Source organism: Eschrichtius robustus, chromosome 13 (assembly GCF_028021215.1).
Source record: "Eschrichtius robustus isolate mEscRob2 chromosome 13, mEscRob2.pri, whole genome shotgun sequence".
NCBI classification, from domain to species: domain Eukaryota; kingdom Metazoa; phylum Chordata; class Mammalia; order Artiodactyla; family Eschrichtiidae; genus Eschrichtius; species Eschrichtius robustus.
The window spans coordinates 10,693,702-10,717,225 of NC_090836.1; the positions used below are offsets into that span (position 1 = coordinate 10,693,702).

General features: G+C 47.0%; 1 protein-coding gene across 1 annotated transcript; it reads left to right on the plus strand.

Annotated features, from left to right (window-relative positions):
- Nucleotides 1–415: 415 nt before the first annotated feature.
- GPRC5A (G protein-coupled receptor class C group 5 member A) lies at nt 416–20,222 on the plus strand. The gene is made up of 4 exons (XM_068560581.1): nt 416–587; nt 15,124–16,052; nt 18,863–18,921; nt 19,219–20,222. Exons 2-4 carry the CDS (start codon nt 15,131–15,133, stop codon nt 19,309–19,311), a joined length of 1,074 nt encoding a protein of 357 aa, XP_068416682.1. The 5' UTR covers nt 416–587; nt 15,124–15,130; the 3' UTR covers nt 19,312–20,222.
- Nucleotides 20,223–23,524: the final 3,302 nt, after the last annotated feature.

Consider the following 23,524-nt stretch of genomic DNA (forward strand, 5'->3'; position numbering starts at 1 on the left):
TCCCAGGACCCAGGAATCACTCAGGCGCTGCGAGCTGTCTAGCCCTTGCCCTGGGCGCACGGGAGTGCCCGGAGCAAGGGCAGGTGTGGCTCCCTCCTGGGGGTGACAGCTGGCAGGACGGACACTGAGCAGTCCCCTCTGACTCCTTTCTTTACCCCCGTGCCCTGGGACGTCCTGAGCTGCTGATGCGCCGGGTGGGGCGGGTTGGGTGCCTTGGGTGCCCCCTCCCATCACCACCACCACCACCACCACCTATTTCAAGGGTGACTGTGCCGCTGACGTCAGGCGGCTTTTGGCTCATTCCCTGGCACGGGGACTTTATTTTCATAACAGCACGCAGTGCCGTGGAACTGGAATAGGCGTGTCCTCTCCCCCTACTCCACCCCACCCTGACCCTCCCCCGCCCCTCGTGCCTCTGCTCACCCCCTCTCTCCCTCCTCCCTCCGGCGACAGCCGCCTTTATAACTGCTCCGCGCCGGAAGGGCGGGATTGCTGCCCGCGGGCTCCGCTAGCACCGAGGGGCTCCTGTGCTGCCTCTGTGCGTGGGAAGCAGCGTCAAGTTCACTCGCCGAAGCCAAGGTAGCAGGGTAAGTGAGGCGCACTGCGCACAGAGCGCGCCCGGCCTCGGGATTGAAATCCTCCGGGGGGGACGCGCGGCGGGGAGAGCGGCGCTGGGAGAGGGGATACGAGAGGAAAGAAACCCTGGTAATAGACTACAGCTGGCTCGGAGCAAAAAACAATCCCAGGAAAGGAATTCCTGTAGTTTAATTCAGTTCAGATCCCACACCCCCATCCCGGGCTTCCCAGGCTAAGAGGCAGAGAGCAAAAAGATAATCAGGATAAATAGTTTCTGCTCAGACACATTGAACAAACTGAGTAGGTGGAATCCCGGCCAGGCAGGTGAGCAGTTCTGGGGTCAGTCTAGGGGAAGAGAAAAGAAGGAGGAATATCTTAGAGGAATGGCAGGGAATTGGTTGGGTGGGCAGGAAGAAGGAGATGGTGACCACTGCTACTTTACCCAGGTACTATAAAGTGTCCATTTATTTTGTCCTTCCACGACAAGTGTGCCCTTCTGAATTTTGGGAAGTAGATTCTAGAAGCCATCCCTTCTCTTGACGTGAGTGTGGCCCTCAGCTCTGCAGCATTCCCTCCTCTGCTGTCCCTTGAGTTGCTCTGGATCCCTGGGTTGAATGTCCATTTGAATGTCCAGTAATAGCCCACCTTCAGGCACCAACCAGATGGGACTCGGGAATGGGCCCAAACTGTCCAAGATGGTCCCTTAAACATCCACGGGGGAAGGAAGCGGAGGCAGCTCAGGTTCAAGGAATTTGAAGGACTTTCCATTCCTGACTTCTTTACAGACTGATTTTTGCCTCTGAGGGTTTTGTAAACGCCACACCTGTTGAAGGGTTTGGTTGAATCAGCCAGGCTTGTGGGCTCATTCCTGAAGGGGAATACTTGAGCCACTTCAGATACAAGGGGCCTGGGGAGGGGTGAGGATGGGGGGTCAGAACTCCGCCCTCCAGTCTGTGTGCTGGCTTCTCCTAGGAGAGGGAAGAAATGCGGGGGGAAGGAGGGTCAGCAGAGGTGTCACCCAGGAAAGAGGCTCCTCTGGGGTGTGGAGAGGTAGATGGGTGCTCCAAGGGCAGATGGGAATGAGCAGAACTCAGAAGGAGCTAACATTCCTGGGAAGTGCTCTTAGCCTTGAGTCAGGAAGCCTGATTTCTCACCCCAGCTCTGCAGGCCATGTAGCTGTGAGGAGGCCTGGGCTGGGCCTTGAGTTCCTCCTAAGGGATCTTGGAAAGGCCCCCAGCTCCTTCCCAGGGCTGAGATTCTAGCCCTTCTCTATCTGTATGTGTCTCTTTGGGCGTCCTCATTGGAGCCTGCTTCTTTGTATTCCACTCCTTAGTGGGAATTGAAGGTAAGAGGGCGTGAAGAAGAGTTTTGACTGTGATTTTATTCTCATTCTGGGGGTTTGTCTTCAGGTCCACTGCTATTTAAAAATCCACAGACTGAGCTGAGGAAATGGGCAGGAAATGATATGTTGGTACGATAGGGCCTTTAAAAACAATGAATCGAATAATAATTTTGCTTGAGGAGTCTCAAATTTTCTGAGTAGTTTGGTGTTTTTGTTTCTACTTATATTCCTATTTTTATTGCCTGTGGTCAGATTATATACATTTCTGTGCATTATGTACATTCCTGTACATTTCTTATTTCAGACTTTTTTTTTTGGTATGGTCTAAAATACGCTGTTTTTGTAAACATTCCATGACCACGTCAATAAAAGAAATCATATAGAGAGGGCTGGTAAACTAGATTCCTGGCTAAACACTTCCCACAGTCTGTTTTTGTAAATAAAGTTTTATTGGAACTCAGTTATGCTCATTGTCTATGTATCATCTATGACTGCTCTCAGCTACAAACAAATGGCCTGCAAAGCCTAAGTTCCTTATTATCTGGTCCTTTACAAAAGATGTTTGCTGATCACAGATATAAAGGATCTGAATGACATGATTAATAGTAGAGATCTAATAAAATATGAAGATAGAGCATATTAAAGGATCCATAGAACATTTATAAAAATTTACCATATTACTATTTGCTTTTTCTATTTCATCTGCTGAAGACTGATAAAGAAGTACTAAAGTTTCTGTAACTACAGTATTTCTTTGGATTTCTCCTTGTATTTCTGGTAGCTTTTGTTTTAGGTATTTTGGTGCTGTATTATTCAGTGCATAAAAGTTTATGATGGTTGTATCTTCAATGTGGAGTATTCTTAATTATTATAAAGAAAGCTTTTAGGTCAATATAATAGCTTTTTGTCTTGACTAAACTTTGTGTGATATTAATAACTCAACTCTTACTTAATTTTCTTACCTTGAGTAAGCTATTATTTAACTTTGTACCTGATACATAATACTTGCTAAATAAACGTATCTGTTATTGTTGGGTTTTTTTGCACTTATTTTCATTTTTTCCTTTCTTTCGCTTTCAACTTTTCTGAATCTCGTTGTTTTAGGTGAGGTTCTTACAGGTATAATATGGTTTAATTTCATCTTTTCAAAATAAAAAAATTACCATTTACATTTATTGTAATAATAGTTGCTTGCTATTGTCATCTAATTTTTGGCCATGTGGTCTGCTCTCTCTATCTTCCCCCACATTAGATAGTCTATATTGTATTTTTAGATACACTGAGTGTATGGTAGTACCATTCTCAGGGTTTAGAAATAAAGGCTTGTAAGGAGAGATAAGTTTAGCTTGGGAACATAAATATGTTACCTTCATATGTTGAAATAAAATACTTGAAAGAAGGTGTCTTTGAGAGCTTTGAGGCGGTATACCAGTAGAGGCCTTCACTTTATCCACCTATTTCCTGGAAATTTTATATCTTAAAATTCTGGGCCTAAGAGATTTAGTAGTTTCACTCAAAATCTTAAGTTAAAAAAGGGGATTTCCAGTATTTTATTTTATACTTCAGTAATTTATCTGAAGTTCACATGCATTGTTTAGAGCAGAGGAAGATGGTAATACCTCCAAAAGTGAATAAATTGGGATGAACACTGTTGTTATACTTGTTTAGATCTGCCTGTGGTGGAATGATGATTTATTTTCTCCCAGTTACTACATAGAAACTCAACTCAGTGATGTTATTCAGATGTTATTCATAAGCTGTTGCCACGATGCATTACTTTTATGTCCTCAGAATCTTGATGGCTTACCCAGAAGGGGGGATCCTGGAGATTTCCCTGTAGACACTTTCCATTTACAGCTAATCCTTCACCTAGGGCAGAGAAATTTCTGTGGGACTCCACCCTCGTCTTAGAGCTCAGCCTAGATAAAAATACAAGGATTAGCATCAGCACATATTCAGCTCCCCAAATCCTTCCTCCCCATTACTCACACTTGCTAATGAATAACTTGCTTTGAGTTATATTCACGCTCAGTTTTAGTCCAAAACATTTGCTCAACAACCACTGTGCAGAGCACATAGGGAGATACCAACAAATAGAAGACTTGCTCTATTTCCTTAAGAAGCTTGTTATCTGATAGGTGAGTTAGCACTGATATTAATGTATAATATATGACATATATATGGAAACACTTGAGCACTGAGAAATACTTAATTGCAAAAACTATGAAGAGATCTACAAATGTAGAATCAGATGGGACTAATAATTAAAAAACCCTCACGGTAGAGGTAAGTTTTGCGTCAAGTTTCTAAGAAACATGGTACATGAATTGTGGCTAGGAGGAGAAGGGTCTTTCTGGCAAGGAGAATAATGCATGTGATGAGGCAAAGAGCGACTTTGTAAGAGAGGGTCTTAGATGAGCCCCAGTTCCCTTCCAGATAGAAAATACTCTTGGAAGTTTTGCTTACCTTGCATAGATGTGGGGAGGGGAGTTAGGAAACCAGGAAAAAGTGGGTGGGAGGACCAGTTGGAGAAAAGCCTTGAAGCTCACACTGAGGCTGAATCTGTTGTAACAGACAGAAAGGAGCCGATATGCTTTTAATTATTTATTTATTTTTCTTTTGATATGCTTTTAAATTGCTAAACCCAAAGATTCCTTCCCACGTCTTCTCTTCTTTGCTGCCCTTGTAGCATTTAAGTCCATCAACCACTCTTTGGGAAACTGCTCCTTGACTTCTAAGAAACCAGCCGGGCTTATTTCTTGTACTAACCCTGGCAGTTTCATTTGAACAACCTTTGCTGACTCCTGCTTCCATGAGACGGTGTCCCAGGGTTCTGTCCTTGGCCCTCTTGCTGCCGTGCATGCTTCCTCTGTGATCTGGTCTCCTCCAAAGCCTTCCGATACCTGCTATGAGCCCGTGACCCCCCATCTGTGCTCATAGCCCAAACCTCTCCTGAGCCTCAGGCTCACATGTTCAAGCACGCAGGGTCAGCACAATCTGGTGTTGTGGAGCCTGGCTTTTATTTATTTTTTATTTAAAATTTTTTTTGGCTGCGCCGCTCGGCTAGTGGGATCTCAGTTCCCTGACCAGGGATTGAACCCGGGCCATGGCGGTGAAAGTGCTGAGTCCTAACCACTGGGCCACCAGGGAACTCCCAGGAGCCTGGCTTCTAAGAACCAGGTGATCTTGGGCAAGTTATTTAATGTCTCTGTTCCTCTGTTTCCTCCACTGTAAAAAGAGGGTGTAATCTGGCATGAACACACACACACCCCCCACTATATATGAGACAGATTACCAACAAGGACCTACTGTATAGTACAGGGAACTCTACTCAATACTCTGTGATAACCTATATGAGAAAAGAATCTAAAAAAGAATGAATATATGTGTATGTATAACTGAATCACTTAGCTGTACACCTGAAACTAACCCAACATTGTAAATCAACTATACTCCAATAAAAAAAGATCTTAGTTCCCCGACCAGGGATCGAACCCGTGCCCCCTGTGGTGGAAGCGTGGAGTCTTAACCACTGAACTGCCAGGGAAGTCCCCCCAATTCATCTTAGATTTAACAAAGTTAAACTGGATATCTCTCCCCACGAGCCTGTATCTCTAAGCTCCATTTGGTTCTACCTTCTTAAAATCTCCCACCATTCCCTGCCCATCTTTCAGGCCTCATCTCCCCCTGGTCTCCTCTCTAAAGCCTTTTTTTTTTTTTTACCGCTTTAGGTAGAGTGGGTCACTGTTTTCCGTGTGCCCTCAGCATTCCCTGCACACTCTGCAACCCTTGTTTGTATGTCAGTGTGACTCTGTTGGTGCTCCTAGGGGCAGCGGCCACACTTTCTGTCCGCGGGTCTGCATGATTTGTACACTTAACACAGCAAATGCAGGAAGATTGACCAAATGCAGGATTGCTTATTTTGGAGACTTCTTGGATGTGGTTTAAATAGAGAGAGGCTTGAACAGACTTGTGGTTGCCAAGGGGAGGGGTGTGAGGGAGGGATGGATTGGGAGTTTGGGGTTAGCAGATGCAAACTATTATACAGAGAATGGATAAACAACAAGGTCCTATTGTATAGCACAGGGAACTATATTCAATATCCTGTAATAAACCATAATGGAAAGAATATGAAAAAGAATATATACATATGTATAACTGAATCACTTTGCTGTACACCAGGACCTAACACAGCATTGTAAATCAACTATACTTCAATTTCAAAAAAAAAAAAAAAAATAGAGTGAAGCTGGAGTCAGGGAGAAAAGCTTCAGAGAGCATAATAGTGATTTAGAGATGAAACAAAAGATTAAATTCTAATTAAGACTACTCATAAAGGGATATTCTTCCTAACTAATTCACACTGGACGTGTAACTTCATCTCTCCAAGAGTCAGTCTAATCACCTATAAAACGGGTTGTAGGAATATTAAATATGAAAATAGATGTAAAAGCATGTAAATGGGTGAACGCACATAAAAAAACGTATAAACACTCAGCATCGAGCCTGGCTCATAAGAGGACTCAGTACGTGACAGTAGTTGTCATTAGTTTTAATCATACTTGTATTGTGACTATTGTTATTACTACTGACTGAATGTGGCAATTCCAAGAATAGAGAGAAAATTAAAATGCTAGAAAATTGCCAGTTTGCCTGGCTTGGGATGGTGTGAAGGCCCAGCTTTAACAAACACTTGAGTTATTTGATATCATTCCCCAGGCAGTTGTCCTAAGAGGTCAGTATCGTCCTCTTCTTTTTATTTTTATTTATTTTTATTAAAAATATTTTTTTATTGGAGTATAGTTGATTTACAATGTTGTGTTAGTTTCAGGTGTACAGCAAAGTGAATCAGTTATACATGTATCGTCTTCTTCTTTTTAGATGACAGAAGGAGATAGATCTCATAAGGAGGAACATAAGATCAGCTCTGGGCAAGATTCAGGGCCGCGGGTAATTCCTGCTCAGATAATCTGGGGTGGGCTGCATACAGTCAGCTAGGCAACCTACTAGGTCTGGACGTAAGTAACTCCAGATGCCTCCCCACCTCTCTGGGGAAACAGGAGTCTCAGAGGTTGCAAAGAAGAAGCTGAGAGACCCTTCACATGCTGGCATTTGTCCCTGCATCGCAGTCAATGCCGTGTGTCAAGACCAGTCTAGGGCCAGTCCTGCTCTAGCACCCCTGTGGCTCTGTCTGGCAGGTGAGCGTTCACCCTGCGTCCTGAGCCCAGCCCGTACTCAGACCCTTCCACCTCACCTCCAGCCCTGGTCTGGGGTTTGGTTAGGAGTTTGCAGCACATATTCTTTTAATGACAGGAAATGGGGCAGGAAGGAGGATGAGGGGGAGGGAGAAAGTGATTTGGAAATTGTCTACAAGGAGTTCCCCAGAGGGATGAACAGAGGAAATGGACATGGGCTCAGACCGCCTAGTTCAGCACCCAGCCCCGCTTTGGAGAGGATGGAGGTTCCAGGAGATGGTGTCCGCACACAGAGGCCGCTGAAACCCCTCTTTCCTAAAGGGGCGGAGTCACAGGGCTGGGAATTGAGCACAGCGACTCCCTCCTTCCCGGTCCTCCCCTCCCCCTCAGCCACGGCTTCTGGTTCTTCTTGTTTCTCCTTTCCTTCTCCCTTTCCTCCCTCTTTTTTTTTTTTTTTTTTTTAACCTTTCTGTCATGCCTTGGCTCACCTGTAAAGGGCTTAAGGCAGCGCCGAGGGCTATCAGGGTCTTGGTTGTGGGTGTTGGTGGATTATTGGACGGCGGCAGTTGGCTCAGCTGCTGTAATAAGTGAAGAGGGTCTCACCCTCATGACTCAAAGTCCTTTCTCCTGTCTCAGGCCAGAGGCGGCACACGCTGAAACCTCACTATCTCCCTCCAGAGCGCAGGGTTTAGTCAATCAGGGAACTGAGTGGGAGTGAATGACTGGATGCCAGTGAATCCCTCTGCTTACTGGCGCTGCTTGCTCAGGACCCATGCTACCAGAAGACACCTGGGGTCACTTAGACAGGAGACCAGCCGCGGCCAGGGCTGCCCCCGTTTGGTCTTTGTAGGAGCAAGTCCTTTCTTGGTTGGACCCTAGGTCTCTCTGCCCTTTTTTGTCTTTGCTGTGCCTCGCAACTCGTGGGATCTTAGTTCCTCGACCAGGGATTGAACCCGGGCCACGGCAGTGACGGCGCAGGGTCCTAAGCACTGGACCACCAGGGAATTCCCACAGGTCTGTCTGCCCTTGACTCTGGTGATGAGCAGACATAACCAGACCAGAATCTGGTTATGACTCTGGTCCTATGATGTCCATATGGCCACCAGTTTCATTTTCTCCTGCTCCAGCCCTTAGGTTCTTCTCTGAGGCTGTCGCTTTAGCTCCTGGCGGTTTCTAATCCCAAATGCTGATGCTTCCCTTTTCTTCCTCAAACCCTGCTTGCTAGAAGCCCTCAGCTTCTCAGAACCCTGTCCTTCGTCCCCAGCCACTTTCCTGGTAGCTCATCTGGGCCATTCCCTATGTGACCCAGCGCCTTCTCAGTGCAGACCTGCTTGTTAGTGCGTTTGGTGAGTTTGATTTCTCTCTGACAAAATTCAAAGTGCTCAGGACACTTCAGACCCGTTGCGAAATCGCTGTCATGCTGGGGAAGGGGTGGAGGAGGGCTGAGAGGTGAATTAGGAAGGATTATTCCAAAAAACTTAGTCACTCAGATAAAAAATTACTTACTCAGAAGTTTTTAAAAAAGACGTTTGAGAGAATTGAGAACTCTGAACCCTAACTGGATATTTGATATTAAAGGGTCATCGTTAATTTTTAAAGTGGGGTTAAGTTAAAAAGGGTTTTATCTTTTAGAGACACATACTGAAGCATTTATGCATAGAATGATGTCTGGGATTTCTCACTAGATTAAAAATGATCTAGTGAGTGGGATGGGGATGTAGATGAAGGAAAATAGGGCAAATAGTGGTAAGTTTTGAAACCAAATGATGGGCCTTCATTATACTATTCTCTTTATTTTTGAGTATGCTTGAAATTTTCTATAATAAAAACAAACATTAAAAAAAGTGGGTTTTTTAAACATCTTTTCTTTTCATGTTTTATTTTTTTATCTTTATCTTGGTAAAATTTATTCTTTTTTTTTTTAAAACATCTTTATTGGAGTATAATTGCTTTACAATGGTGTGTTAGTTTCTGCTTTATAACAAAGTGAATCAGCTATACATATACATATATCTCCATATGTCCTCCCTCTTGCGTCTCCCTCCCACCCTCCCTATCCCACCCCTCTAGGTGGTCACAAAGCACCGAGCTGATCTCCCTGTGTCATGCAGCTGCTTCCCACTAGCTATCTATTTTACGTTTGGTGGTGTATATATGTCCATGCCAATCTCTCACTTCGTCCCAGCTTCCCCTTCCCCTTCCCTGTGTCCTCAAGTCCATTCTCTACGTCTGCGTCTTTATTCCTGTCCTGCCCCTAGGTTCTTCATAACCGTTTTTTTCTTTTTTTTAGATTCCGTATATATGTGTTAGCATACGTTATTTGGTTTTCTCTTTCTGACTTACTTCACTCTCTATGACAGACTCTAATCTATCCACCTCACTACAAATAACTCAATTTTGTTTCTTTTTATGGCTGAGTAATATTCCATTGTATATATGTGCCACATCTTCTTTACCCATTCATCTGTCAATGGACATTTAGGTTGTTTCCATGTCCTGGCTATTGTAAATAGTGCTGCAATGAACATTGTGGTACATGACTCTTTTTGAATTATGGTTTTCTGAGGGTATATGCCCAGTAGTGGGATTGCTGGGTCATATGGTAGTTCTATTTTTACTTTAAAAAAAGCATTTTAAAGGTAATTCAGGGACTGTTTCTCCATCTCCCTTGCATGATTGGGGGTGGGAGGTGGAGGCGAAATTGGGGGAAGTGGGGTTCTTCTCCTCTACATACCCACTGTCAATTGCTCGTGTTGTTACTTGGAAAACTGGATTCACTTCTTGGTGAGTGTTGAGCCAAAAGACACAACCAAGCCAAAGATCAGGAGAAGGAAGGATTTATTATTACTTGTAGCAAGTAAGGAGAACACTGGGGATCTTTCCCAAAGCAGTGTCTCCACAAATGGCAATATTGGGGAAGTTTTAAGCTAAGGGTCCATGCATATTCATGAAGGGGCTTGGGCATCGACAGAGTCCAAGCTTTTGTTGACTTAAGTCATGAGGATCAGAAAAGGTCAACACCATCACCCCTTAGACTCCAGTTGATCTGGTGGTTGAGCACTTCAGGCTAATCTTTGAGCAGAACTGGGAGTCTTTACAACTGATCTATTATCTTTGCTGTTGGTACTTCTCTTGCCTGATCAAGGTTGCTTATTTCTGCATTCTTTTGTTCCCTTAAGATCATTGATTGCTGGGACTTCCCTGGTGGTCCAGTGGTTAAGCCTTCATCTTCCAATGCAGTGGGTGCGGGTTTGATACCTGGTCGGGGAGCTAAGATCCCACATGCCTCCTGGCCAAAAAAACAAAACATAAAACAGAAGCACTATTGTAACAAATTCAATAAAGACTTTAAAAAAATGGTCCGCATCAAAAAAAAAAAAAAATCTTAAAAAAAAAAAAAGATCATTAATTTCTGAGACCTGTTCATGGGCAAGCACTGTGACCAGGCTTAGATCACAAAACAACTTAGGCCAAAAATGGCTTCTCTTATGTCAAGAAAGCCATGCCTCGTTCTCTTTCTCCAGGGACCCCCTACCTTACGTGCTTACAGTGTCGAACCCTGGTCTGTGGGCACCAGGAGGCCCCAAGACACAAACCCTTCCTGCACAGCTGCACAGATGGGAAGGGCCTAGAGGTCCAAGTTGGGAGCAGGAGGTCTCTGCCCTGCCATCCCTCTGTGCAGCACCAGAACCTTCCTTTAGGTGAGAACCTCATCAGTCTTTCCAGACTGACAGTCATCAGGTTCAGAGTCCTTTATAATTATCAGGTAATTATGATAACAACTACCTGTCAACAAACAGCACTGCCCTGAGGGGTGGGGAAGGAGCAGTTTCCAGGGAAGGGCGGGGAGGTGAGAGAAATACCTTTCCAGCTGGACACTGCCCTTATGATTAATCTGAGAGGAAGTGAGGTGGGGAGGTGGAGAGTAAAGAAAATGCTGGAGCCTGGTCCCTTCCCCTGTGCCGCTGCCCTTGAATTAGACCTGGCTCTTCCTCTTCTGCATCCTCAGCATAGACAAGGGGGCGTGTCCCCCCCCACCCGTCCGGTTCCACCCAGGGCGAAGTGTATCAGACTTTGGGGGGCCTTGTATTTCAGGGGTTGCCTGTATCTGAAGTGCATTTGCCTTTCTTTTTCCTCCTGTGTCTCATTCTGCACTGCACTGGGGTGGTGGAACGTAACCCACTCTTTGCTCTGTGCTCTGCATGCGGTCGGGATGACCAGGGTGTCATTTCCCTGGAGTGGACTGCAGGTGACAGACCCCTGGCCAGGGAAGGCCACAGGAAGGTCGTGGCAGTGGTGGTGATTACCACCATCTGTCCATCTATTTCTTCTACTACAGCAAGGATCATGTCTGATGTCTGTTTTCCCCTTTACCATTGAGCATCTAGAAGAGTGACTGACATGATTGACACATAGTGGTGCTGGTTGAATGAATGGCTATATTGTAAAGTGAAGCTTGCAGGGACTTCCCTGGAGGTCCAGTGGTTAAGACTTCGTGCTTCCCCTCCAGGGTACACTGGTTCGATCCCTGGTTGGGAAACTAAGATCCTGCATGCCACCCAGCGCAGCCAAAAAAAAAAAAAAAGTTAAGCTTGGAGAGGCAAATTTCATTACAAAGTATGGAAGATGGATTTAAGCCATCAATTATTTAAGTTATTTATTTTATTCGAACACACCACACATATAAAATGCTAGCATCTACATAATAGTCATTCATATATGTATGTATGTGTTATATGGCATATACATATATATAATTTTTTCCTAATGGCTATGTGAATAAAACAATGCTGGGACACAACTATCTCATTGAACTGAAGAGATGATTTTGCATCTTTATTTATTTATTATTATTATTTTTAAATTTATTTATTTATTTAGGCTGAGCTGGGTCTTAGTTGCAGCACGTGGGATCTTCGTTGGCGGCATGGAAACTCTTAGTTGCTGCATGTGGGCTCTTAGTTGTGGCATGTGGGATCTAGTTCCTCGACCAGGGATTGAACCCGGGCCCCCTGCATTGGGAGAGTGGAGTCTTACCCACTGGAACACCAGGGAAGTCCAGATTTTGCATCTTTAAGGGAAACAGGTGTTTGAATTCTGTCTACGCGGAGGAGGATGCTTGTTTGCTCTGCAGAGTCAGCCAGCAGTTGCTCATTATGTGTCCCACCTCGCTGTGCTCCGTCTTGTGATTTGATCTTTTTTTTTTTTAATAAATTTATTTATTTATTTTTGACTGCGTTGGGTCTTCGTTGCAGTGCACAGGGCTTCTCTTGTTGCGGACCATGGGCTCTAGGCGCACGGGTTTCAGTAGTTGTGGCTTGTGGGCTCTAGAGCGCAGGCTCAGTAGTTGTGGCACACATGCTTAGTTGCTCCGCGGCACGTGGGATCTTCCCGGACCAGGGATCGAACCCGTGTTCCCTGCATTGGCAGGCAGATTCTTAACCACTGTGCCACTGGGGAAGTCCTTGATCTTTTTTTAAAAAATTCTTGTCCATTATGATTTATTACAGGATATTGAATTAATAGTTCCCTGTGTTATGCAGTAGGACCTTTTTTATCCATTTTACATATAATAGTTTACATCAGCTAACCCAAACTCCCAATCCATCCCTCCCCCACCCCCTCCCTCTTGGCAACCACAAGTCTGTTCTTTATGTCTGTGAGTCTGTTTCTGTTTCATGGATAAGTTCATTTGTGTCATATTTTGTGATTTGGTTTTGAAGAGACAGGATGGAAGGGGAGGGGAGGGTTTTCTTGTTTGTCTTGGGTTGATCACAGCACCCCTACAGTGCTGTGAAGGGCCTGAGAAATCTTGTTTATAGGGATTTATGGGTATGTGGTGCAGAAATTCTGAGCTGTATTTTCTGCTATAAGGAAAGAGGCAGGACTCTAGATATTTTTTGCTTTTTCCTGCTTCTCAATCCCAGCTGTCTTCTTCTTGCTGATTTCTTTATGCACATTTTCTCCCAATTTGTCACTAGAAGAGGCCAAGAGCTTTCACTTGTGCTTTTCTATGGAGGGGGTCTCAACGAGCCTTCCCTTCTTTTAACTCTGCCCCCGCTCCCCGCCCCCGCAATATTTGTCTTCCAGTCAATTCAAAAGATTTCTCTGTTGAGTGAGCAATCCTGTCAGAAAAAGAAAAGCTAGAGCCAAAAAAAAAAAAAAAAAAAGACTACATGCATAAATAGTATACAACAAATCAATAAGAATCGTGCCATAGAAAGTTATAAACAGTAATATAATTCAGAAAAAAATTATAGTCTTGTTGAGAAGCTGTTAAAACCAGAGCGGTCCTGAATTTCAACATCTTATCTGACACTGACTTTGGAATTTAAGAATCATCCATTTTGAGGAAATATGGGAACAAACTCCTTTCCCTTCCCATTTCCCAACTCATCTTCCCACGTGTGCCCGGAATCCCTAGGAATTCGATTTCATGGGGTTTGGGAAATCAGCTGGGTCTAAAATTGACATGGAGGTTGTGGAAGGAAAAAAGGCAGCAGATCTGGGAGATTAAGGACAGATGTATAGGAAGTAAGCTGCTCTACCTCAAGTCGATTTCTGATTATCCCTGAGTGGGTGAGTAGATTACCTGCCTTGTGGATCATCTATCACCTGGGAGCACCTATCCTTCAGTGGGGCTGGACTAAGAGAGTAGAATTAGGACCACAAATAGCTGGTTTACTGGGCATCTGATGAGGGAAAGAAGGGGGAGGGAATATCTCAGATTGCATTCTAAGGCCCATTAGAACTCCCTGGAGAGGTAGCACCTATAGTAGTTAAGACCAGGGATCCTCACCTAGAGCCAGATAAAACCTGGATCCAAATCCTGCCTCTGCCATTTCCTGGCTGTGTGATGTTGGGCAAATAACTTGATCTCTCCCTGCCTCAGTTTCCTCATCTGTCAAATAGGGATAATCATTTTTACCTTATAGGATTGCTATCAAATTAAACTAATAAACATATATATGAGAAGTGATTAGAAGGGTTTCTGATTCATAGTAAAAATGAGCATTAGCTATTGGCAATATTTTTTGTTGGGTCACCCACCGTTTTTGTGTCATCCGGGCCATCCCTCCTTACAGGTAGCTAATTAAGAGCTCACTATGGGGAATTCCCTGGCGGTCCAGTGGTTAGGACTCCACACTTCCATTGCCGAGGGCATGGGTTCGATCCCTAGCTGGGGAACTAAGATCCAACAAGCCGCAACGCGTGGCCAACCCTATGACAGGGAAGACCCCTTCCATTGCTTTTCTGGATTAGCAGAGCCATCCTTACAAACCTTAATTAAGAAGGGAAAATAATATGTGACAGCAGAGCTGAGGAAGAGGACCCAGGGGCTGAGAGGGGAAGGCTGGCCTTCTGCAGAGAAATCTACAATTCAGATAACTCCTCTTGTCCGTGAGAGAATGGGATGCTTACAAATAATATCTGAGGCTGGGCCCAAGGTGGAAAAAAAACTGGAGACTGACAAATTATGTTTAAAGTGTTTACGTTTTAAATTTTTTGGCCACACTGCCCTGACTGTGGGATCTTAGTGGCCTGACCAGGGATCCAACCCGGACCCCACCAGTGAGAGCACTGAGCGCTAACCACTGGACCGCCAGGGAATTCGCAAAGTGTTAACTTTATGGTTACCTATTTCCATGTTCACCAATTCCCAAGGAAACACTAGCCAAACATATCAGGACCCCTGGCAAGTTATTTGTGACGTAGTTTTCGAGATGTGACTCTGAAACACCTTGTCAGAGCCCTGGGCCCTCTGGCTTCAGGGTAAATATTAACATAGTTAAATTGCGGGGAGGAAGGTATGAGATTGTTTCTTCCCTTCATCAGCCTTTAGAATTTGCCATGAGAGGTGGAGAACAGCTAGTAGCTTGATCTAACGTTGTAAGTTCAGGGGCAAAAACCCTGGCTAAATATACAAAATAGTTCCCGAATCGTTTTTGGTCCTCCGTGCCTGAGTTTGTGGGGAGATTCAGCCCCACCTGCAACTTTGCTTTCTTGCAGGACGAGAATGGGCACAGTTCCCCCTGACGGTTGCTGCTTGGGCCTGGACCCCAGGTACCACAGGCTCTGTGATAGGAAGGCAGCCTGGGGCATCGTCTTAGAGGCCTTGGCTGCGGTGGGCGCTGTGACCTCGGTGGCCTTCATGATCGCCCTCCTGGTCTTCACCTGCAAGGTGCAGGACTCCAACAAGCGTAAAGTGCTCCCCACCCAGTTCCTCTTTCTCCTGGGTGTGCTGGGGATCTTCGGCCTCACCTTCGCCTTCATCATCAGCCTTGACGGCAGCACGGGGCCCACACGCTTCTTCCTCTTCGGCATCCTCTTTGCCCTCTGCTTCTCCTGCCTCCTGGTTCACGCCTTCAACCTGACGAGGCTGGTCCAAGGGAGGCAGCCCCTCTCCATGCTGGCGATGCTGGGCCTGGCCCTGGGCTTCAGCCTGGTGCAGGATGTCATCGCCATCGAGTACGTGGTCCTCACCATGAACAGGACCAACGTCAACATCTTCTCTGAGCTTCCTCCGCCTCGGCGCAATGAGGACTTCGTCATGCTGCTCATCTACGTCTTCTTCCTGATGACGCTGACCTTCTTCACGACCTCTTTCACCTTCTGGGGACCCTTCACTGGCTGGAAGAGGCACGGGGCCCACATCTTCCTCGCTACGCTCCTCTCCATTGCCATCTGGGTGACGTGGATCAGCCTGCTCTTGGTTCCCACCCCTGGCCCAGAGTGGGATGACACCATCCTCAGTTCAGCCTTGGTGGCCAATGGCTGGGTTTTCCTGTTGGCTTATGTTGCACCCGAGCTTCAGCTGCTCACAAAGCAACGGAACCCCATGGATTACCCTGTGGAGGATGCTTTCTGTAAACCTCAGCTCATGAAGCAGAGCTATGGTGTGGAGAACACAGCTTATTCTCAAGAGGGAATCACTCAAGGTACAGCGCCTGGCTGGGTGGAGAATCCCTTATGGGAAAATGGGGAAAAAATCATAAGATATTATTACTGTAAGGAACATGCAAGATTATCAGGTCATACTCCCGATAGAACAGATAAGGTCCCCGTGGCTCAGATCTTACTTTAAAATCATCCAGCTAGAGGGACCTCCCTGGTGGCGCAGTGGTTAAGAATCCGCCTGCCAATGCAGGGGACATGGGTTCGAGCCCTGGTCCGGGAAGATCCCACATACCACGGAGCAACCAAGCCCGTGTGTCACAACTACTGAGCCTGCGCTCTAGAGCCCGCATGCCACAACTACTGAAGCCCATGCACCTAGAGCCCTTGCTCCGCAACAAGAGAAGCCACCGCAATAAGTCCGCACACCGCAATGAAGAGTAGCCCCCGCTCGCCGCAACTAGAGAAAGCCTGCGCGCAGCAACAAAGACCCAATGCAGCCAAAAAATGAACAAATAAATGAATAAAAATTAAAAAAAGAAAAAATCATCCAGCTAGTTAGAGACAAGTAGAACTAGAAGCTGGCCTTGGTGGTCTTTATCTAGTATGTTCTACCCAATACCATGTAGATTTCTCTGAATCAAAACAAGATGGAGCAAAGGAATGGGAAAAGAATGATTAGATAAATTCCCAGAGACAAGTGGGTGAGATAGTGTTCTTTATAAATGTCAACTAGGCAATCCTTCCAGAAATGTGGAGGCTTTGTAGATTTGAATGCACAAAACCCAGCCATGCAGTGACCACAGAGCACAGAGTGGGGAGAAAGCTCTTTTATCATAAACCAGTGGGAATCTCCGTAAATTTACTGAGGATTTCGATGTAGCCTGAAGAGACACATTTTATTGCCCGTCTGTGGCCCACGGGAGGGAATTTTGCTCTTGTCTGGAGTCCTGAGCAGCCAGGCTGCACTGATAGCCAGAAACTGCTTTTGCTCATACGCCTCTATGCATTGATCTCTTGGGTTTACATCAGCCTCCGGGCCTAATCAGGGGAGGGCAGTGGGTATGGGACAGGAGTGAGGGACCTCCAAGGCCAGATTCGTAGCTCCAGCTAGTAAATTTCTTTGCTCTTGAAGCCTTCAGTGCAAAGCTTGCCGGTGTTTCTCTCTGCAGCCCTGGTCCCTCTCCTGTGCACTGGGAAGAGTGAAGGGAGGGGGAGGGCCGGAGGGGATACTTTACCACCCACCTCCTCCTGTGCATTCCCAATGGACACTCTCACTCTGTCACCTCACGCTTGGACTCTGTGTTATCGGTCCCTAAGTAGTCTTCCTTCCCTTATTATTAATTAATTTATTTATTTAGGCTGTGCAGGGTCTTAATTGTGGCACGCGGGATCTTTAGTTGCGGCATGCGGGATCTAGTTCCCCGACCAGGGATGGAACCTGGGCCCCCTGCATTGGGAGCTTGGAGTCTTACCTACTGGACCACCAGGGAAGTCCCTAGTCTTCCTTCCTTTAATCCTTGTTTCCCTTCATTCTTTTGGCCATTGCCAGCTTCCCCTCCCTAAAATGCTTCTCTGGCCACCACCCCTTCTTGCCCGCATGCCTCACTGGAGCCCCAGCATCCACTGCATTTCCCGAATCCTTGGTGAGGCTTTTCACAGCCCGAACGCACCACCCCTGAAGCTGTGCTCTCAGTTCAAACAAACCAAGTCCCTGCAATTTCCTGCCTGTGTATCTGGGCTCAAAGAGCGTCTGTCCTCTGCCTGACGTATCCCTCCTTATTCTTGCCCTTTTGCAGAGCCCCTATTCCCCAGTCCCCTCAGTCTTTGCTCCGCCCGCCTAACTCTAGACCTTTGAGATGATCTTATCAGAGTCTGTCTCATTGCGTAGTTATTTGTGTAGCTGTCATATATTCCGGACTCTCCAGCGGCACCCTCAGGGCAGGAATCATTCTGATGAATCCTTCTATTCCTCACAATATCTTACAGACAGAAGGTGTTTAGGTATTTATTGAGTAAACTGAACAGGTAAATTTGGTGGGAAATAAATGGATTGCTTTACATTGTATTTATTTATTTATTTAGCCGTGCCCTACGGCATGTGGGATCTTAGTTCCCCAACCAGGGATCGAACCCAGGCCATGACAGTGAAAGCGCAGAGTCCTAACCACTGGACTGCCAGGGAATTCCCTAAATCGTATTCATGATGAGCGTATGTGTTGACTCGTCTGTTCCTGAGTTTAAATCCCTCTGATTTTGGACTTCCCTGGTGGTCCAGTGGTTAGGACTCAGTACTTCCACTGCAAGGAGCATGGCTTCCATCCCTGGTTGGGGAACTAACATCCTGCATGCTGCGTGGTGTGGCGAAAAAAAAAAAAAATCCTTCTGATTTCCCCTAAATACATAGAAAACAATTACTCACAGGTTCTATCCCTTCACAAAGAAAATCATGACTTTTTCCCGCCCTGGTTGGGCAGGTAAGGAAGTGGGTAAATCCCCAGTGAGATTCTCTCTAGGTACACCTCCAGCCAGATCTGTGTCTGAAAAGACTGGTGTCAAATGTGCTTTTGGAGTGGTCCTAGGATGAGGAGGGCTCTGGAGAGGTCTTGGAAAGCATTTCCCTAGTGATTATACGTGGCTAGTTATTCATTTGTTCAACCAGTTTTGGGCTGACTCTGTGCCTGCGCTTGAGGACGCAGTCTCCTCCCACATGAAACTGACCATCTACCAGGGAGACAGAGAATTAAAGGGATAATGCATCATGCTTTATAAATGACTCAAATGGGGCGAGCACAGGTGGGGGCTGTCAAGGAGGGGACCCTGACATTTACCTAACCCACATTGTCTGTTTCAGGTGCTGAAGAGACAGGTGACACGTTCTATGCCCCGTACTCCACCCATTTCCAGCTGCAGGTAAATGAGCTCTTTCTCTTTTTTCATCAGCAGTGTTAGCACCCCGGGAGCATTTGTCCTTTGGGAATAGATGATGTTGCCACTCTGATGGCCCCTAGATGCCACCTAGAAAGGATCGCGGGTCTACTTTCCTGTAATCTGCCTCATGGCGTTAGGACAGGAGACTGGAGTGCAGGGCAGGGGAGGGCTTAGAGGAAGGGAAGGAAAGTTAGACTCCTGCCCAGGTTGGAGTGCAGAGTGCTGTGGAAATGGCCGGGAAGTGGAGTGGGTTGAAGAATATGAATGTTTTCTTTTCAGAATCGGAACTCCCCAAAGGATTACTCCATTCCGCGGGCCCAGACTCGGGTTAGCCCTTACAGTGACTATGAAGGAAGGAAAGATGTCAGTTAACACGTCCTGAAGGGTGGGATGAACACAGCAAGTCAGCAGGGCCAGCGGGGAGTTCATGGGATGTGGGCGGAGTCCTGAGTCTTCCCAGGAAGCTGTACAGAACATCACAGGAAGACCTCGCCTCCCTGCAGCCTTCAGCCATGATTCTTCTGTTCTGGGGTTAACGAGGGCCGACGGGACCGCAGTTCTCAGCACCACTGTGGTCGTTCCCTTTGTCCCATAGCTAGGCTACTTCTCTCGAGTGGGAGTCTTGGGCCACTCCGGGTGGCTCGTAACCATCCCTGCCATCCTACACATGACTCAGGCTCTGGTCATCTGACCACACACTGGCTCATTCAGCCTCAGAAGCCAACTCTTCCAACTGTGGGCTGATTCTGTGAGAATTGCTTGGCTCAGAGCAGAGCTGCAAAGCTGAGCAAACCAGCAAAGGCCTGTCTCTCAGACCACCCCACCCACATCTACACTGGAAGCCAACTTACCAACACTTCCCTTCATGCCCAGTTGGGAGAGGCTACAAGTCACCCGGAATTTGCTAACCTCTGTGATGCTGCCTAACCAGGGTCCCCAGCGCCAATTCACTCCCAGACTCACCACTGGTCCCAGACTCACCTCCCGGCCCTGTGCTTCACCGGGAGATCTCCCTCCAGGCCTCACCAGCGTGGACAAGCCCAGTTTCTCTTTGCCAGGAGAACGTGTGCACTGGCTTGCTCTAAGCTCTGCTCAGTGCTCTAGGCACTGACTCTTCTCCCACCCCCTTGCTCCTCAGACTCTGTAAATAGATGTACTCCGTGTTCACCCCCTGCGTTCTGGAAGTGGGTATTGTCCACTCACGGGGGAGCGTTCCTTGTAAAATAAGTTACTCACCGTTCTTCACTGGAGATGCAATAAAGGTGTGGTGGCAGCTCTTGGACTGTTGCTGTGGCAGTGTGAGTGGTGGACACCGGACATGGGGAGAGTCGCAGGCTCTCGTCTCCACGTGGGAGCTGAAGTTCAAGGTTCAGTCCCACTGGGTGTGGACTTGACCTTTCTTTCCTCCTCCTTACGTCTACGACAAGTGTGTGTTCCCCAGTTTTGGGGGTGAGCGGCAAAGGTGAGGGGGAAGCTGGGAAGGGTCACGGACCTGAGGTTTTGCTCCAGGAAACAGAGGAGTGGCAACTTCAGAAGGGGGTTTGGCAGCCCGGGTCAGACAGGGAGGAGATCTCAAAGGCAGTTAGTTTCTCGTTTCATCTGAGGTTTAATTGTAGGAGGGGATAAATCCAGATCCCTAATTTGACAGAATTGGTTCATAATATCTCTCGGAAAAGACAAGGGTACCTAACAATGGTCACTTGGTTAATCCCAGAAACGGCTTTGTGGGGCAGGGCAATTGAAACTCGCTTTCGGGTGAAGAAGAAAAAAGTAAATCCCCGTGCACAGAAACTGAATGACCTTTACGAGATTATAGCTGAGTTAGGGAGTTACCGCCTAAGAGCCTGACGCTTGGCTTCTCATCACAAAGAAAACCCAGTTTTCTGGGGAGAGGTTGGAGAGCAATTAATGTCTTGCCGAATTAGGGATATTGACATTCCACAGAGATTTAGTTGATTGTTTCCCATACGACTTCGCACTCACATTAGCCCAGCTTTGTATTGAAAAGGCGAATTACAAATGATGATTTGGATCCTTCTAGACTATTCAAGTCTTCCCAAAGAGGCCATAACCCAGTGAGGTTTGTTGTGAAGAGAAAACAATATCGTTTCATGGATATTATCTATCGCAGTGTGGATACTCAAGAAACATGTATTTCCTTCCCTCTTTTCTTTCCTTCTCTGTCTCTGGCCTGTCAACCAAGCAAAGGGGGCTGAGTGAGAGGTAAAGCCACAAAATACTCTGGATTTGCTTTCTTATTAGGGAAAGAATGTGCCAGGCCTTTGTAGCCCCATGATGGCCATCCTCAAGCCTCTTCAAAAACAGGAGAGGGCATGGAAATGGCACCCATCGCTGGAGATTGGTTTCTCCTCCAAGAAATACAGTTTGGGGACTTCCCTGGCAGTCCCGTGGTTACGCCTCCACGCTTCCACTGCAGGGGGCATGGGTTCCATCCCTGGTTGGGGAACTAAGATCCCATGTGCCATGTGGCATGGCCAAAAAAATTAAAAAAAGAAAGAAGTACAGTTTGGACAAGTAGATCATCACCTCACTGAGTTCTTTTTCTTTCCAGGTGGCAGAAGAATGCTGCCCATTCAAATAGCACTTGTCACCCCTGTCCCCCCACCCATGCTAACCTGACTTCAGGTCTCTGTCTTCTGGACATAATGAAACGCTTTTATTAAAATAGGGACATCTCAGGGACGGGAGGTTTGGGAATCTGAGAATCGCTATGCTACTGGAGAAGAGGGTTTCAAAGCCCTCCTGTAAGTCTCCATCGCCACCTGGGCTGAAATAGAATGTGCAAATTTAGCCCAGCCTGGTCCTTGAGTGATGCCAATTGATTGATGGCTGGAAACCAGAACGGCATCTCCTTGTAACTAAATGGGTGATAATGAAATGAAGCTCAACGACCTTCCCCTCATCTTTCACTGTCGGTTGAGAAATAGACCCGAGTGTCGTCTCTGCCCCTCACTTTAGGCTGAGGCCGTCCACAGCGGCCATCCCCCCTGGTTCCACTGGATGGCGGTGACACCTCAGGTATCGGCCCTCAGGGACTCAGCGTAAGTCCACAGCTGCTCTTCCGTGAAGGGCACGAGGCAGGGCGGCAGCTACTCAGCTGGCTTGAGGCAAACGCGTCCCATTTTAAAAGGCTCGAACGTGTGAGCTGTTTGCATCGCCCCTCCCAGCGTCTTTAAAGAAGCCACGCTCCGTCTCCTTTCCCAGAGCTTCATTGCCCTGTGTCTCATTTTTGTGAAACGTTCCAAGGTATTTCCAGCTCATCTGCATGCAACCTGGCATCTTTACAGGTATTGGTCTCATAGGCTGTTGTTATTAATGTCGAAGAGTGTTTATGTGGTGAGAACATTGGCTTTTGTCAGGGAAAGTTTGCCAAAACCAAGAGTACAGTCTGGCCCCGGGAATGCAGCAGTGAAATCCCCGCCCCATGCGTTCTGGGCTTTCTCCCGTCATTTCTGGACTTGTCATCGTCCCTGAGAACTGAACTGCGCCCCGCCAATCTTTCCCTCCTTGTCCACTTCCTCCTGTTGCTACCGGGTTTGCAGGTTTGCCACTGTTCCAGCCCCAACCTGAAACATGGGATTACTTTAGAACTGGAGGTGGCAGCTTCAGAAAAATCTTTCTCAGGTGTCGATCGATTGCTGAGATCCCGGATCTGGGAGCTCGGCCTCCAGGGTATAGCCAGCTGCCTTTGGAAATTCTGTGGTCCACCTGTGGTCATTTTCTGGCATCCCTTCCATCGGGGCAGATGATGCTTTGCCTCCTTGGCTTCAGGTTTTCCAGGTATGCAGAGTGTGTGGCAGAGGATGGGTGCCTGACCCCGATTCCTGCAACCTCCTGATTACCACCACTTCCCTGACCCTTCAGAGTGGGACACTCCGCTGCCTAAAACGTTAGCGTTTGAGAAGGTCACAGAGCTTCCTTAGCTGGTGACCACAGCCCTCATTTTACAGAGGAGGGAATTCAGGCCTGAAAGACTTAATACAACTGGGCTCAGATTTCTGGTACTGTGCTCCTTCTACTGTCAACACTTGTGTGGTCCGTTTTAGACACTTTTTTTCCCAAAGGGGGTGTTTGAGGAAAGAATCAGACAAAATGACTGTGGTCAGCATATATTTTAAGCTCTCCTCTCATCTTCCTTTGCCTCCCCAGATGCCTTTCCTGCCCCCCGATTTCTCCTCCAGGCATCCCTCCCCCAGGCATGGAAGCTGTGGGGAGAGGGACCGGGTGAGGACTGACATTTTCTGGGTCACCCCAGGTCACTCCTCCGCAACCTGCAAGCCACACGAGCCTCCTTCTGTCAAAGGAGGGGCTGCAAGGGAAAGCAAGAGTTCATCTTCCCAGTTGCTGTAATAATCGTTCCACTTCCTTGAGTCCCAGCCTGTGTCAAAAACCCATACCCTGGGGGCTTCCCTGGTGGTGCAGTGGTTGAGAATCTGCCTGCCAATGCAGGGGACACGGGTTCGAGCCCTGGTCTGGGAAGATCCCACATGCCGCGGAGCAACTGGGCCCGTGAGCCACAACTACTGAGCCTGCGCGTCTGGAGCCTGTGCTCCGCAACAAGAGA